The sequence below is a fragment of the Psittacula echo genome, assembly GCF_963264785.1.
Source record: "Psittacula echo genome assembly, chromosome: 4".
NCBI lineage: Eukaryota > Metazoa > Chordata > Aves > Psittaciformes > Psittacidae > Psittacula > Psittacula echo.
In genome coordinates this window covers 80,838,927-80,857,178 of record NC_137738.1, presented here as the reverse complement: position 1 = coordinate 80,857,178, position 18,252 = coordinate 80,838,927, and the positions used below count along the sequence as shown (strand labels likewise).

At 38.0% G+C, this 18,252-nt stretch overlaps 1 protein-coding gene across 1 annotated transcript; it reads right to left on the bottom strand.

The window, feature by feature from the left end:
- Positions 1–1,630: 1,630 nt before the first annotated feature.
- On the bottom strand, positions 1,631–17,945 carry LGSN (lengsin, lens protein with glutamine synthetase domain; the record flags this gene model as incomplete). Its single annotated transcript, XM_080616543.1, has 3 exons — positions 1,631–2,830; positions 5,095–5,273; positions 16,841–17,945. The coding sequence occupies 3 exons, from the start codon at positions 17,943–17,945 to the stop codon at positions 1,631–1,633; spliced, it is 2,484 nt and encodes an 827-aa protein (XP_080472669.1).
- Between the last annotated feature and the right edge of the window lie 307 nt (positions 17,946–18,252).

Here is an 18,252-nt window from a genome sequence, read left to right as displayed (position 1 = left end):
AGACAGATTTCCAGAGCCCCTGAAGAAGTGACAGGGCTGCAAAAGATAAACATTTTTTTCAGAATGGGAAGTTCTGGTTAAATGCAGGGCTAGACCTGGCCAATGTAAATCAGCCTGGAGCAAAGAAAAATAGTCCTACTATCTGGAACAGCCAAAAAAATGTGTCAGATGGGTAAGGGAGAGAAGTAAACCCACCCACCAACCACAAACTAAGATGAGGGAATGCATTTATGTTTCCTTAGACTATTTATTTCCTTTTGCTACCCTGCTATAACGTGAGTTCTTCTTTGGAATCCCACAAAAAGTTTTAGCATACCATGTACTACATTTCAAGTACAACACTCTGTAGGTGAAGAGTAGAAGTTCCATCAGTAGGTAACTAGCATATTTTCATACCTTCTAGTTGAGAGAGGCATTGACTGAATCTTGTTTTCACTCCACTGATGACCAAACACTTTTAATCATAATTTCCTACACATAGATCAAAATATTGTGACAAGATAAAGAACATCAGAAATCACTGTTAATGTAGAGGCAGAGTACGAAACAAGGGTTATCTTTAATAATAAAGGATGACAGTAGCAACACCAACAAAAACAAAGAGCAAATCTAAACCCCACCTCCTGCCATTCCAAAAACTTTAATTTACACCAGCTGCCATTTTTAATTTTAGGATAGGCCTTCACTTCTTTTAAACTATTATTTGCCAATCTCTGAGTTCACATTTTCACTCATTCTTTCTGGCTTTAACCTACTCTTTCTGTTCCTCTCTTCATATTCATCTTCCTCATCCTTTGCAACATCAGTTTTCCCAATAACGTTCGGTTTAAGCTCTTAGTTCTCTGGCATCTTTGCCCTTTTTTTCTTCATTTTTCGTTCAACTGTGAACTAACCCACTAATTATCAAAACAGAGAGAATGCCCAGTGGCCTGACACTCCTGGCTATCTATGAATTATTCCTTCTTCGAACCACCATTTGATTTGTTTAAGTATCTTTATTCACTATAAGTCTTGCAAAATTCATTCAGCAGTGGAAATCCTGATGTATAGATTATTTTATAATCCCTCTTTTCTTTTTATTTATGGCAATTAGGATACTGATTCCTGACTCCCAGGTTCTACAGTTCCAGTTATTTCCCTCTCTCCACAGTGTTCATCATTCTAGCCTAGATTTTAAATAAAAGTCAGATTCTTCCAGTTTAGCAATCCTTTAGCTACTGGGAGAAATCCCATAACTATGCTGAACAAGAAATTCCTTTCCTGCCTCAGTTCTTTTGTCCCCCTGCACTTTCCCCAGTTATTCCTACATTTCTGCATATTAGGCAGTCAATTGCAATTGCTTTTCACCATTTCACTTTCTCTTTTCTTCTGTTCATCAACAGGCTTGTTCAATTAAAAAAAATAAAATACAACCCTCCTTTTTAAAAGCCTATTAATGTTATGTCATGAATATCAGTTTTTGCAGTGTCCTGAATATACACAGAAAATAAAATGCAATCACCATGTACTATACAAAGGAGGGGAGAAAAGTTCAATGCTTAAAAACATCTTAAAATATATTGAATAATTTCAAGGTTCTTAGCCATTTACTGTATGCTTTTACACAGCATCACTACAGAACAGTACTCTTTTAAATAAAATACCCCAAGCATTTATTTCTTTCGCTATCCATTTCTTCAGTTTCTAACTCATAATGTTTCATAGCAACAAAGTATCGGATAAAAGTTTCACCCAGTGCTTCCTTAATGCAAGAATCTTTCTTGAGTGCGACAAGAGCATCTTCTAGTTTCAGAGGGACTGATGAATGTTTCAGATCAGCAGTGTGATTTTCTTCTTGGAGCACATCATCATACCTAAGTTCTCTCTTTATTCCATCTAGACCTGCAGCAATAGTAGCAGCAAGCACCAGGTAAGGGTTTGCTGCAGCAGAACTTAATTTATTCTCTAAGAGAGTGCCTTTTCCACCATGACATTTGACATTAAAGGCACAGCTGTTATCATTATATGCCCATTTTGCATTTACAGTCTCTTTTGATTCTTTACTGTATTTAGAATAAGGCTTACGGCAGCTGGTGGTAGGAGCCATCAAGCAGCTGATAGCTGCTGTGTGTGCCAAGAGACCTGATAACCATTTTTTTCCAATATCTGAGAGCTCCTCAACCCCATAACCAGCAGAAAACAAATTCTTCTGTCCATTCAAATCCCACAGGCTATGTGACAGAGCCCCTGAATTGTAGAATCCTGATTCTGAGAAAAAGCTAGCCACATAGTTATACTTCTTAGCCACCTCTTTAATGCCTGTTCTAAATGTGAAAGCGCTGTCAGCAGCATCTATGCCAAATGCTGGATGAAAAGTGATCTCCATTTGCCCAGGCCCAGTGGAAGAGGAAAAGCTTTCAATGTTGGCACCAGCATAATACATTCCTTCAATGAGCTCCTGAATGAAAGTCTGGTCATGGTTATTTAGTATTGTGGCTGCAGGAAAGGATATTGTCTTTGAATTCACAACCTCAGTAATGCCATAAATACAAAATTCATAAGTGAAGGCAGAGCGCAGAGAAAAGCCATTGTCCTGAAGCTGGCTCAGCTGTTTCTTGGCAATGTGCCTTGGTGAGGTCATTAGCGGGTTACCCAGCACAGTGAAGGAATCACATATCACTCTTGCAGTCTGCTCAGTCCAGGGTAGTACTCGAAACGTTGATAAATCCGGGTTCAGGATTATGTCACAATTAAAATTGGTTGCATTTATGTAATCTAATTCATTATCTTTAGGATTCAGCGTCAGTTCAAGATAACTTCTGGGCATGGCAACACCGTGAATTGCTTTTTCCTAAACACAGAGCAGAATGACAGATTACAAATGAGAAAAGAAATCAATAGTATTTTTACATATGTAAAATATATAAAACCCAGATTCTCAGTAAGAACAATTGTATTTTTCCTAAAAGAACACTGAAATGAAGTGATCACTGAAGTGAAGAGCAAAAGCCAGTTACTTTGACATTATGAAGCAAAACAACTTTCTACAAGGTTAGTATGAAAACCCTGGCACCAAATATCCCAATGACCATTTTTTAAATTTCCGTAAAGAACTAAAACAATGTTTAACACTTATCTTGCATGGTATTTATACAACTATGGGCATCACCAGTTAGGTGCAAACTTTGCAAGTCAAACTTCTATTTATAGCTACTACATTAGGCTTCCTTATCCTCTGAGCATTTCCTTTACATAGATCCAAGTGACCGCACAAGACATCCAACTTCAAGCTGCAACTTTCCTTTACATGACATAACACATACCTCACTGCTTTTCAGATTGAAAGTTTAACTGAAAATTTTCACTTTCTGGACTTAATAAGTTTGGGAATAAAATGCAGGGAAACACCTCCAAGTGAAAAATCATTTCAATGTTTCAGTACTCCGCTTCTAGGTAGCAAATGGGATAAACTCACAATTACACTTTCTTCTCCATTAGAACAGGGAGCTTCAGTTTACAGAAATAAAGTGCAGATAGAACACCAAAGAAGGATCATCTGCCTTCAAACAAGCACTTTTACAACTTACCTTACATTCAAACCTTTGGCTGATGAAAACTGCAATTATGCCAAGCTCTGTCAAGGGAAATTTGGCTCATGTTTGCATCTTACCTTAACTCTTCTAAGGGAAAGGATTGCCATCTGAGTGAGCAGAGGAGACAAAACAAACCTAGAAAGGGGCAAGCTCAGATCTGAAAGAAACCCAAAGTTTTGCCTAACTAGATGGAAAATTGTTTAAATACTTCAAACTGCATAGAGTGGCTTCTCTTAAAATTAGTAAATAAAGTCCACCTTCTCTTAAGGAGGTGGCAGTCCAGTGATAGCAATTCTCCCTGTGTGACACCCATAACCAAAACTGTACAGTATGGTGAATACTGCTCAAAGATGTCTAAGCTGCCCATGCGACAGTAAAAAGGTGTTGAAGGTAATTGCCCTATAGTACTACCTCTCCCTACTCTAACCCCGCTATGTGAAAAAATGAGAAAAAAAAAGGTAATTCCTATCAGTTGCTCTGTATACATATGTGTGTATGTACACATACACATTGGTTTATGTCAAAAGCTTTACTGTCATGCACAGCTTTGATGTGTTCAGATGGTAAGATAAACACAAAAGCTGTCTTTGAACAAGCTGACTAGACATTTGCGATTTGATATAGCAACTGAAAGAGAAGTTGCAATTAAACTACCACCCCTCACAAGAATTCAAATGACTGAAAGTTTATTCTTATAAAATCCACATAACATCAGAGAGAACAAATTGTATCTAGATGATACAGTTGCAGTTTAGCAATATCAAAAAGGGAAGTAGTGAAAATACGGTTCAGGCTTCAGAACGAACTTCAAGCAAAACTGCTCTACATCTTTTCATGTTCATATCTTTTTTTGTGATCCCTCAGTATAGCTTAAAATATTCATAGTGAAACATGAGTGAAAGTATAATGGAGTTATGCACATGAAGCAATATACTGAAATATGTCACTGAAGCAATATACTGAAAGGACTGGACAGTCAAGGATACATGTTGTAAGGATTTCTTTCTAGTTTGGTTCTTATTTTCTGAATCATTAATATGGCAAATATTGCTATTAAGTCATCATGCAACCCAATAGTATCTTCAGGTGATTGATGACTATAAAATTTCTCATAGCTAATATCATTTGCATTGTTATTTTCTTTCATTCGGTATTTACTCCCTTCTTTTTGCAATTTTGTGATGTGCAATAAAAGCAGATCTTTATAATGCATTGAATCTGAAAAAATAATTCTGAAGGAAGAGATTATTAGAAGTCCAAGGAACAGAAATTACTAGCCTTATTTAATTAGATTACTATCTGGGACAGTGGAATAGATTGCAGTGATGAAAAAAGTCCAGATCCTTTGGGAGCATTAACAAGTGGAGGAAACAGATAATTTGTTCTAAGTTTGAGTTTCTGCCTGCACTATGAAAAAAAAAAAAAAAAAAAACCCAAAAGAAAACAAAAACCAAAACCATAGAAATTAAGGACAGGGCCATGAAAACACATAAAGATACAGCCAGAAACAAGAAAAACTTACATGAAAAAAGCGAGAAGGAATATTCTTTGATCTCGACACACCATGGAGGTCTATTGATTCAAATCTAACGAACTGTACGTTGTCCCTGGCCATCTGCTGCTTAATAAATTCAATATGAGAGAATAGTTGAAGGAGAGTTGGACTTCCAAGGCCATTTACATCAGGCTCTCTGCTGGATGCTATAAGTGAAGAGGAATGGTCACATCAAGCAAAATAATGAACGCTGGAATACAAGCTGTTTCATAGTGTCGTAGTGGAAACTGCATTGGAGTGTAGAAGCGAAAATAAGGAAAACATATGAATCATAAAATATTTTTGTAAATAAACACACTTACCCCATCCTTCCCACCCACCTTCCCTTCCACTCCCTTACCCCCAAGATGTGTACAAAATCCTTTATTTTTTTTAATGGCCTGTAACTTAAACTTTTTTCAAGTTGGTGAGAGAACACAGGGGAATCATACAGAAAAGCCAAGAATTACTGAGGGATACCTCAGCTGTTATGTTGGGTGTTTTTAGGAGCACAAATAAGAGCCAGATACATATTTCCCACTAAAAACTGAGAATTCAGGTGCTATATTATTTCAGTTCTTTAGAAAAAAACATTAATACAGAAACATAATAAAAAGGGCACTTGTCTTCTACTAAACCTTTCTCAAGACCTCCTGAGGAGGTCTGCCGTTTTCTTCACCACAGGCAGCAGACTTTTAAGAGAAGTTTATGCATTCGTGTATTTGCTGTTATAGAGCTGTCTTAACTGTATTACAGCAGCTGTAGGACTGTATAAACTTCTTGACATGAAAGCAGTAACATCTGAGTAAAAGTTCTGTAACGGATCAGAGAGCTGGGCACAGTCACATCCTCTCGCAAACCTCTCGATCTCACAGCCTGCTTTTCTTTTGAGTATCTATGTATTATTATTCAAGTTAAACTACATAAGGTATTCATTCCCATTTAGTCAATAAACTAACAAGACCAAGGGTAATTTATACTAAGATATGAAACATGTGAAAAAAATATTTTTTTCTATACTTCTGGGAGGAAAGTCCTCCATTATTCCTGAGGCTACAATCAGGTGAATTTTTGCAGATCTTTCAGATCCACAGTGGAAGATAACTAACAGCAACAATTCACTACCACCCTTCAAGTGGAAGTTAAAAGCTTTGGGCTGAAGCACCGTGAAGGTTGATGGAATACTCGTGATCTCTCCAGAACCAACTCCAGGGACAGAAGTCTGAGGTTTTTGCGTTTTTACAAGCAGTGGTCAATCCCTTATTCTACATATGTTACATTTCCTTTCTACCACCTGTCACACAGAGATTTTTATGCCTTCATTTTATTAAAAGTAAGGTTTTACCGGCAACACTTCACATAAGAATATTGTCAGGTTTTGACATAAATTTTGCACATATTTCTTACAATGTCCTGAAATGTTGACTTTTAAATTTACACCTACTGAACAAATATTTTTCAGGTTAAAAACATATAATTCACAATAAACAACAACTTTGACCCGTGCAATTCTTTAAAGTGGTATTCCTAAAATATAAAAATTATATAAAATAGCTAAGAAAAACACAAATTTGAATGCATTTATATTGTGTATGAATTTATTGTAAAAGTAAAACTACAGATATGCTTGATTTAAACATCTACAAATGGTAAGCAATTTTCAAAATATTATATATATGTATTTGTCATCTTCAAGCTAAATTTATTTGCATAAAAATATAAATAAATCATTAGATTATATAAAATCACATAAATTAAGAGAAAATTCCTATAAAGTCACTTTTTAAAAGACATTAAACAAGCAAAATTATTAACTAAAGAACAAAGAATTTGTTTTCTCCAGTTGGACTTGCTATGATCCATGATAGATCTTTTTAAATTATGAGACTAAAATTTATATACTGGTCTACTACTAGTCTGGAATTGAGATATATATCAGTGTAGACAGCTCGCTAACCAAAAGACAGATACTTATTAATTTACAATAGCATTTATCCAAAATCTGTTAGAATCAATAGAAATACTCCCACAGCTTTCACATACATTTTAAAGGCAATTCATCTGTTATATCATTTGCAGATTATCTTTCCCATAAAAATAATAAGTTCTGTAAATAGTATGATAAATAAAAAATACCATAATCATTTAATATCTCTGACTGATTTTTGGAAATATTAAATTGGATTTGTTTCTTAAATAATATTTCATTAATAACTACTGACAATACTTACTTTCCTGTAGCACAGGTCCCAGAATGTATTTTCTTGGTAGTCACTAAATGAATCGCTGGCAAACTATGTCCATGAAGCCAATGCGGAATAAAGTTTGGAAACGTACAGTAGGGAATTGAGTACTCTCTCTTTTCCCAGTTCATACAGTCATTATCCAGAGCATTAGTTACTGGAGGTAAAGTAGCTAATAAATAAGTATTAGACAGGTCTAGATGATTGAGATACACAGTTTAAAAGTCCTACATTCTTATGAGGGAGGATTGTGTTCATGAGTATACTGTTTTCCCAGCTCTCTGGGTCTCTAGAAATAATGGCTTTTTTTTTTTCATTTCAAAAAACCTACTTGTGGAAACATGTATTTAAATTTCACAAGATGCTCAGATTCTGGTTCAGATATTCAGTTTGAAAATCAAATATAAATCCAGACTGGTCATCTTTCAAAATGATCATCATTCACCAAAGGAGAATAGTACATACAGAGTCTTAGATATCTATATCAAATTAGTAGGACACAGAAAAGCAGTTTGTTTTTCTATGGTTCTGTCTGCATTTCCCATTTAAGTTACCACTGAGAAATAATTATTATTACAATAATTCTTTTATAATTAGTATAAAATATCTTTGAATACAATCAAATTATCTTCATATATTTAAAAATATTAATAACACAAAACTAACAATATTACTCCAAAAAATCTCAAAATTATACAAATTGTATTATTATTCTTTACTGTGGAAGGGTAGTGCCATTCTTAGATTGCTAACATTGAAATAATTTAGATTGCTGAGAGCAGCTGACATCAGGCTAGGGCAAATAGTTAATATCAGCTTTATCTTCTCAAAAACAGAAAAGCGCCACAACAGAAAAAGTGCACAGGTCCCAGATCAATCTTTCATTATCTGCTTATTCAAAGAAATCCTTTCCCGTGGTCCCTTATTAAATCACACTGCAGCTAAACCAAACAATTTCTCAGCTCTGTAAGAGGTGACCGTGTCAAACTGATGAAACAAAAAGAACGTGCTACATGTTGCCAGGGGACTTCACAATGACAGGAACAGGCTGACCTAACAAATGTGGCAATATAGGAAACTCTTCACTGTGAAACACAACCATCAATGTAATGTAAGGCAATAACAGCACTAGCAGGTAGACTCCAGATATGAATCATACATTGGAGGAGGAGATGCGTTTCCATCTGTCCTTCCCCAGTCTCTTCCTCCCGCAGCCTCTCCAGCAGCAGCTGCTGCACTGCACACCTCCTGCTGCCTGTGGGACAGGGTCTCAGCATGTGTGAGTCCCACACAGTGTCAGAGCACACATCCCTGTGCTCTCTGGAGCACTGTGACACTTGCTACCGTCTCAAAGCAGTAGGGAAATAAAAACCCTTGCAAGCATAGGAATTGCCATGTCAGTCAAGGCAGCATTTCATCACATATTGCTGTCTGGCACCAGCTATTAGCAGGAAAGGCAAGGTGTTCTTTGCAAAATAATCTGTCTAAACAGAGTGGGGTTTCAGTTCCTCACTAAAAAAGGGGTGGTCATTAGGAGCAGGAAGGTTAATATCCAAATTTGTCTTAATTTCTTCTTCATCCTAGGAGATCTAACTTTGGGTGCTGTGAAGATCTGTGTGAATACTGACTCCCTTTATAAAAACAGATACATTGTGCTGATGAAAACCACTAGCAATGAGTCCCACAGTGTAATTGCATATCTGCAGTCTTCTAAGTCCTTTGGAAATTCCTGTCAGTACTAATTTAAATACATCTGCTCTTCCTTACAGTATTCCAGTTTGGGTATTTAAGAACAGACAGTCTATTTGATTTGTACAGCATGTTTTTTACTGTTCTCGTATTTGTCTTCAAACATTAACAGCCTCTATTTCTGAAACCTCATGTGACAGCTTTTCCTGTGCTAGATATCATACTTATTGCTAGTTTTTAAAACCTTTATTTTTTATTCCCACTTGTTTTTTAACATAGTAAATAGACAGGAGCATTGGGCTACCTTTGATAAGTACTATTGATGTGAATAGTGATCAGAAGCATTTTCAGTTGAAAACATTATATAATTTACATTTCTTTTTCACCCCCAAAAAAAGTTTGACCAAAAATGTTTACTGACAGGTCAGTAAAGTATTTAATTTCTGCAGTCAAGTACATAAAAGGTTGTCTCTTACCTCGTATTTTTGCTCCCCAGCAACTACACTAACAGAGTAATAAATATATAAGCACTAAATACATTTCCCTGATCTGTTTGATATTGATACTTTCAACATTTTTCTCATCCATTTCTTTGTCTCATGATAATCTGCTTTCTTTTTTAATCTTAACTATGAAGATTTTTTTACTGATATGGCCATGGGAAAGTTCATCTCTTTTTAATGAGTTTTATAGGCAGTTTAAAGACCAATGAACAGCTTCAATAATCCGTGAAATATTTTTTGCAACTGTATGACAGCAACAGGATACAGCTTCTTAGAGGAGCTATATTATCAAGAATTGAATACAAAATAAGATTTTTTCAATAGATGAAAGATAAAATAAATCACCTATACTTTTTTATTTTGTGAGGCATTTTATTAAAATGGTTCTTCTTTACTGAATGAGAAAATGATCAAAGTTTTACAGATAGGTTAGAAAATATTCCATCTAGGCAAGAAGATTTGAAAACAAAATATGCAGGTGTCTGAAAAAAATTAAGGTGGATAATACCCACTGGAACCACCTAACTGTCGTGGTTTAAGCCCCGGCTGTAAATTAGAACCACGCAGTCTACTTCCCCCCCACACTCCCCAGAGGGATGGGGAGGAGAATCGAAAGAATGTAACTCCCACGGGTTGAGATAAGAACAGTCCAGTAACTCAGGTATAACACAAATCACTACTGCTGCCACCAATAATAATAATGATAAGAGAAATAACAAGGGAAGAAAATATGATACCGCTCGCCGGAAAAGAGCCCGACCGAAAAGAGGAGGTGCCCTTCCGGGTAGCTCCCAGTTACATCCCCGGGCATGACGTGCTGTGGTATGGAATACCTCTTTGGCTAGTTTGGGTCAGGCGTCCTGTCCCTGCTTCCTCCCGGCCCCTCCTCCTCCCTGGCAGAGCATGAGACTCACAAAGTCTTTGGTCAGTCTAAACATCAGTTGTTATCAGCTTTGTTCCGAGGCTGAAAGTCAAAAACACAGTGCTGCAACAGCTACTAAAAAGGAGAAAAACTGACTGCTACTGCTGAACCCAGGACACTAACTAATAATCCCAAATATGATGCATCTACAGTGGCATGCCTTTCTTCAAACTCAAATGGAAAATTTGGATTTCAGGAACAAACCACTGAGCAAAGTTGCATGAACTAAGATATACACTATTGCAAACTAGGTAGCCCCTTCTGGTCTGAAAATGTTTGACCTAATTTTAAAAATTTGAGTGAGAATGCGGTGCAATGGCAAGCAAGGTTAGTTAAGGTTATTAAGATTTTGCATTGTACTGAAGGTAAGGACTAAGCTCTTCTTGAATATTGTAGAAGGAGAGGCGGATGACAGAGACATCAAGCAAAGAATGCTTACACTACTCTTACACTCGGTCTAAACTAAATGGTTTTGGCAACCTTTCATTATAACTAGAAAGAAAATAAGCATCTCCAGTGGGTGGATCTGAATGCACCTTTCTCACACAGTCACAGAATGACTAGCTGACTACAGGCAATATACAGGATCTTACCTGAAAGGGGATAAAATAGATCAGAAAAATGGTATGAAAGTGCTGAGTATTTTTTTGTTTTGTATAAATTGAGGGGAAAAAATGGAAAATCATAGAGTTACAGAGCAGGAAGATTTCATCTATTTCAGATATGGAAGATAAAGAACTTAAGAGTTTTGGTATGCTTTAAAGAAAAATAGCTACATTTAAGGCATGTGAGGTAAAAAAAAAAAAAAGCAAGTTGTATATGTCTCAGTTTAGAGGGAAAAGGAAAGAAACGAGTGGAAAATATGTTTTTTTCAACAGAAAATAAAGGCAATCACGAACGTTTAGAAAAGAGTGGAGCTTCATCCCCTCTCTGTTCAAGTTGAGTTCAAAATGCAGAAAAAGAAATACTGGGAAAAATATATTGAACTGCAGATAGGGCAGCTCAATAGACTTTGCAGATGAGGAAGGAACGTGAAGGAACAATATGGCTTTGGATTTTCACGTTAGGAGAGATGCAAAACCAGTGCAGATTGTATCAAATACAAAGCAGAGAACAGTAGCAACTGAAAAATACAGTCCCAAGTAACCCCCAAAGTAAGACTGGTTATTCTGCAGGAATGACTGCAGAGGCAGTGAATACGAAGTGTTCACTGATCTCCTGATTGTCCATTTACGGCTCCCGAAGAGTCTCTGTTTCTATTTTCTTCACCACTGGCTAGACCTACTGAACAAAATCAGTGCTTCCAGCTAAGCACAAAGCACAGTGAAATCACAGAGGGAGTTCAAATTTTTTGAAAAGTGTATGGACAAATTTCTTAATTTCAGTGGAGCAAAAGGCCTGAGATCCTTGTTTTGCTGAAGTCTTCTTTTCATAATTCTACCCCTAAATACTAGGTATTATCATTTATGACTGCCTTATTAATAAAAATAAGAGCTTTAAACAAGTTTAAAGTGACAAGATGAGGTTATTCATTGTAAAAGAAAAAGGAATTGATTTTAGGACTGATGACATCCACTCAAGTATGAAATATAGTCTGTTAGTATCTACTTGATATGCTTTCTTTAAAATGATAGCAAAGGAATTTTATGTTTGAGGTCAGCACTTGCATAACATTTTGTGTGATTCTTGAAGTGTTCAAACCTTTTCTATCTGTGCACTTGAAATTTTAACAGTCACTAGGCAGCTACTGATGCCTGCAGCTACAACATAGATGTGTTTTCTCTTTTCAGAAATTTCCCTCTCCTCCCAACAGTTCCTGATTCTTCGCTGGTCATATTTACATGGCCTCACTTGATATGTGTTCCAGAAGATGAGCCCTGTTGAGAGGACCTACTCCTGGAGGTGTTCAGGTTTCTGGGTCCCAGCTGTGTGTTTGCACTCAAGCAGATTTTAGCAAACATTTTATCCCAGCTACAGACCAAGAGATACAAAGGGAATTTGAAGACTCAGGTGACAGCCTGATTCCAGTGTGCAATCAGGCTACCTGGAGCTTCTGTTGTTTCATCAGGTTCAGAGGAGAGATTTCTCCTAAACCTGTGTGGTAGCACCAGGCTCTGCAAGTTCCTCTGACCATACGCAGTACAAGTCATTTGAAGTCCCTGACTGTGGCAGCCCATATTTTCCTGTGGCAAAGAGAAGTCCAGCAGTGTGGTGCACCATGATACTTGGGAACTTCATATTGCTCAGTTATTTTCTTTGAACTCCTCTCTGGCTATCATAGTATTTATACTATTATATTATACTATTTATACATTTATACTATTTATACTATTAAATTTAGTAGCACGCAGAGCAGATGTGAAAACATCTAAGTTCAGAGAGGTCAATATTACATTCTTACAGAACTTACATTCTGTGCTGCGCACACTATACATATACTGCATGCATGCATTCTTGTGTGGGTGTACATATTATGAAGTGTTATATTACACTATATACATAAAATTTCATCTGAAATTTTACTCTTTGGAATCCTCCCTCTTGGTCTCCCAAGAATGCAGGTATGGAACAGCTTAAGAAGCACTTGATTATTAGTGACTACATAGTAATTTGTAGAAGTGTGCATCATTATCATATACAGAGATACAGACAAATAAAAATCCTAAAATCAGGTTAATGTAGTCAGTATATTTGACCTATTAGCTACCTGTGTTAGCTTTTATCTTTTCATGGTGATGAATTAGATTAAAAGAGCTTTAGCTTTAGATTTAGCTTCAGCTCCAGTTTCATTGACACTGCCCAAGTAACATTTTTCGTTATGGCTCAAATATCTTGCATGTATGTCTCTTTTCTATTATTTTCTTTCCCATGTACAAGCACTTTGGATAGAAGTCCTGACAAGCAATGGACAAAATGCATGGTCAGTAATATTTTCACAATTTTCAGTCAGAATTTTGAAAAAATATATGGATTTATTATTTCAGAGGGATGTTAACCATGTAACTAACATGACTGTATTTCAGTTCTCTGCAATACAGTGAAACAGTAAAGCTCAGCTACATGTCTTAGCTTTTTTAATGCTGACATCATCTATAGATTGTCCCTTAACTGTGTACTTTTAAAACAATAAGGTATATTATGGCGCTGGCCACAGCATGACACTAAGTAGATCTGAAACACAACCTCTTGTAATTTTCCAGATATTTTGGATCAAGATTTCCGATTTGAGCAAGTACAAATATTTAAAAATGATCTGGTTCAAGACCATCTTAAAAACCTAAACGTACGCAAGTCCACGGGATGTGATGAAATCCATCCCCGGGTCTTGAAGGAGCTGGCGAATGAAGTTGCTAAGCCACTGGCCATCATATTTGAAAAATCATGGCAGTCAGGTGAAGATTCCGACAACTGGAAAAAGGGAAATATAACCCCCATTTTCAAAAGGGGAAAATGAATGACCCAAGGAATTACAGACCAGTCAGTCTCACATCTGCACCTGGCAAAATCTTGGAGCAGATTCTGCTGGAAGGCATGCTAAGGCACATGAAAAACAACAAGGTGCTTGGTGACAGCCAGCATGGCTTCACTAAGGGGAAATCCTGCCTGACCAATTTGGTGGCCTTCTATGATGGGGTTACGGAACTGATGGACAGGAGCAGAGCAGTTGACGTCATCTACCTGGACTTGAGCAAAGCCTTCGACACTGTCCCACACGACACCCTTGTCTCTAAAGTGAAGAGACATCAATTTGATGGGTGGACCACTCAATGGATAAAAAACTGGCTGGATGGCCGCAGGCAAAGAGTTGTGGTCAATGGCTCGATGTCCAGCTGGAGACCGGTAACGAGTGGTGTCCCTCAGGGATCAGTGCTGGGACCGGTCTTGTTCAACATCTTTGTCGGTGACATGGACAGTGGGATTGAGTACACCCTCAGCATGTTTGCCGATGACACCAAACTGTGTGGTTCGGTTGATACGCTGGAGGGAAGGGATGTCATCCAGAGGGACCTCGACACGTTTGTGAGGTGGGCTGATGTCAACCTCATGAAGTTTAACCATGTCAAGTGCAAGGTCCTACACCTGGGTCAGAGTAATCCCAGGCACAGCTACAGGTTGGGTAGAGAAGAGATTCAGAGCAGCCCTGCAGAGAAGGGCTTGGGGGTGTTGGTCTATGAGAAAATGCACATGAGCCGGCTTCAGTGTGCGCTCGCAGCCCAGAAAGCCAACTGTATCCTGGGCTGCATCAAAAGGAGTGTGACCAGCAGGTCAAAGGAGGTGATCCTGCCTCGCTACTCTGCTCTCGTGAGACCTCACTTGGAGTATTGTGTACAGTTCTGGTGTCCTCAACATAAAAAGGACATGGAACTGTTGGAACAAGTGCAGAGGAGGGCCACGAGGATGATCAGTGGACTGGAGCACCTCCCGTATGAAGACAGGCTGAGAAAGTTGGGTCTGTTCAGCCTGGAGAAGAGAAGGCTGCATGGAGACCTCATAGCAGCCTTCCAGTATCTGAAGGGGGCCTGCAAGGATGCTGGGGATGGACTCTTCATCAGGGACTGTAGTGACAGGACAAGGGGTAACGGGTTCAAACTTAAACAGGGGAAGTTTAGACTGGATCTAAGGAAGAAATTCTTTACTGAGAGGGTGGTGAGGCACTGAAATGGGTTGCCCAAGGAGGTTGTGAATGCTCCATCCTTGGCGGTGTTCAAGGCCAGTTTGGATGAGGCCTTGGGTGGTATGGTTTAGTGTGAGGTGTCCCTGCCCATGGCAGGGGGGTTGGAACTAGATGATCTCAAGGTCCTTTCCAACCCTAACGATTCTATTCTATTCTATTCTATTCTATTCTATTCTATTCTATTCTAGATTTTATCTTATAATTTTTAATAATTTATCACTGGCAGCAATTAAATACTCTTTAAGCAAATGCTCATTAAAGAGTGCAGAATTTTATCTAAAAATGTCTTCTCTGAAGTTACTGAATGTATTCAATGAAAATTAAATTTCAAACACCTACATTTCAAACTAAGTAGAAACTATTTCTGTGCATTCCATTTACTGGTGGAAACACACACTGAGCCCTACAGTTTGTTTGGTCAAAGCCAAATGGAATCCAAACCTCATGAGATTCCAAAACTTTTGGAATCAAAACATTAACTGTAGGCTGAGAAATAATTCTCTAATCTCTTTATTCTAATAGACATGAATAGAGAGTGATTTAAGCGAGAAATATCTTTTCAAAGCTTTATATTTTTCATGCAGTTCCCTAAGTTAGGACTGCTAATGTTCATCAGTATCTTGTTCAGGCTTGTTCAAAGTGTGTGACACAATATGTCTACTTAGAAATCCTGCTGTAGCCAATAACATTTATATATTCAGATTTTCAGTTTTCAGAGTATGTATAGCAGTATGTCTACCCTTCTGAAAGGAGACTTAAAAAACAAAAAAAAGTAGGATAACTTAATATTGTTGCAAAAACTAATTGTTACTATTATATTTTATTGCATAGTTAATGATGAACAAAGTATTTTATCAATGATGAGATTCGTATTTCTTGTATCAGTGAAATAAATCAGAGGGTAAGATGCCTATTCTGAAGAGCTGATAATATGATCCAAGCCTGATGCTTCTCCTGGAAATTTATTAATCTGATACGTATTCAACTGGCAAATTGTTTTTTCTGTGCTTCCTGGAATAGACACAAAACAAGGAACTGCTCAAGTCCACTACATTATCATAGCTAACGATAGTTTTCAGTTTGCTGACCCAGCTAGCCCTGTAGTATAGCTTTTACAGTTTCTAAGAAATCACAGCATATTAGTGGCAATTAATTGGCTCTATAAACACTTCCAAAATGGACATATTGAACAGCATGAAGATTTTGAAAGTTCTCTGCTTCATTTGCTTTTCTTCCCCTACAGTTTATATAAGATGCTCTTGCATTCCAGTCCTCCCAAAGGACAGATATTGAAAACATCATCCCTACATGGGCGCAATTTCTGCTGCTGGAAAGGTTAACAAAAAGGACATTTTAAGAACCCCAGATGCCGTCAGGGCTTTGCAGTGTCCAGCAGACTTTTGGGAAATGTTTCCTGTGCTCAGTTCAAATGAGGAAATATTTCAGTTGTAGTGAAAAAGACACAACCACTTGTGTGTGGCAGGTTTTGGCAGGCAGCTGAGCTTCATAAATGCTTTTACTTAAAAAAAAAAGAGCATAGACATAGAGCACAACTTCTGATCCACCCCAATCACACAGAAACCACAGGTGACAATTCTCTCATGCGCTAGCTCTGGCTAAAGTTTACTGCTTAACAAAACCCCACAAAACAACAATATGAGCATTTTCTTTAACAGAAAAGGTGATGTTTAAATATCCTTACCAGCATGGTCTGCAGAGGAGTCAGAGGGAATCTCAGAAGCATTGCTTTCTGCATGTGGAGAAGCTGCAGGTAGTCCCAGAATGAGTTGATCCACATCACTTCCCGCTGGTTGCTGCTGATCAGACCCGGCAGAGCTGAGGACCAGCAGAGGTTTGCTCTGCTGCCCCACTCCTTCCTTGTGGAAGCTGTGGTACTTTTGGTTCTCCTCCCCAAAATGGGGACTAAAAGTCTCAAAGGGTCGGTCCTGCTTGTCAGCTGTCCTGTCGTGGGGTTTTAGGTTTTTCTGAGGGAAAGTGCCACCTGCCTTGCCACTGTAACTGGGCCTAGGAGCAGGCAGAGAACCTTCACTCAGCAGGTTTTTCAGCTCTTGCAGGCTTTGTTTAGAAAGGCCAGGTGCCCCTTGGAAGGACTTTGCAGCACCATGTCCTTGTGTGGTTGCAGTACCCCATCCTTGTGTGGATATAGTACCACCCCGGGAGCCCATCTTTGTCATGTGAAACTTGACATCTCTTTCTTCCTCCCCACCCTGTTCTTCTTGCTTACTCTCTGCCTTCTCATCGCACTCTCCCCTGCAAGCTGACTCTGCGCACACAGTTTTCCCTGTGCTCCTTGCAGGTTGCACACCTGTGTGCTGCTCTGCTTTAGCTGTTGCATCTATTTCCTCATCTTTTTGCCCTAATATTCTTTTCCCAGTGTCATCATTCTCCTGTTTTCCTCGTGTTTCTCCAGACATGTTTTCTTTCATGCTGCTGTCAGTATGAGAACTGTCACTGCCCCCTGTGTCCTTCTGTACTAAAGGAGAGCTAGTTGGGTTTTGAAGAGATGGGTCTGATGGTGGTCCTGAGCAACCAGTAGTTCCCGGTTGAGGACAGGGATCTGGGATTTCTGAAGTGCAGGACAGCTCCATCTTCGTATTTTCTAGAGGAGGAATGTACTTTGTAGGACCTTTGACTCCCTTTTTCTTTCTGAAACCACATATGTTGTTGCCATCAACTTCATCATTGTCCCTTTCAGATGTGTTCTGTAACCAGCAACAAAATATACAACAAAATAACAGGCACGAATGAAACTGAACATGGCAATAGAGTACCACCAACAGCTGCATTTACCTTGTAGCACTTCAATTAATTCTTGCTGATGGAGGTCTCTGTGGACACTTTCTGGCCATTATTTTTATTTTTAAAAAATCCCACATAATTCTTTTTCTTATGTTTAAGAACAAAATTGGTGGCAATACCTTTATAGTTTAGTTTTTTTCAGATTTAGTGGATTAAAATACAGACATTGTACACTGTGTGACATCATTCGTCAAACATTTGTCACATGCGACCTTTAAATGTGAAAAAAATGTATATTAATAATTACATGTAAGTATATTCTTGTTCATATTAAAAGCATTTGTATATTTTAAG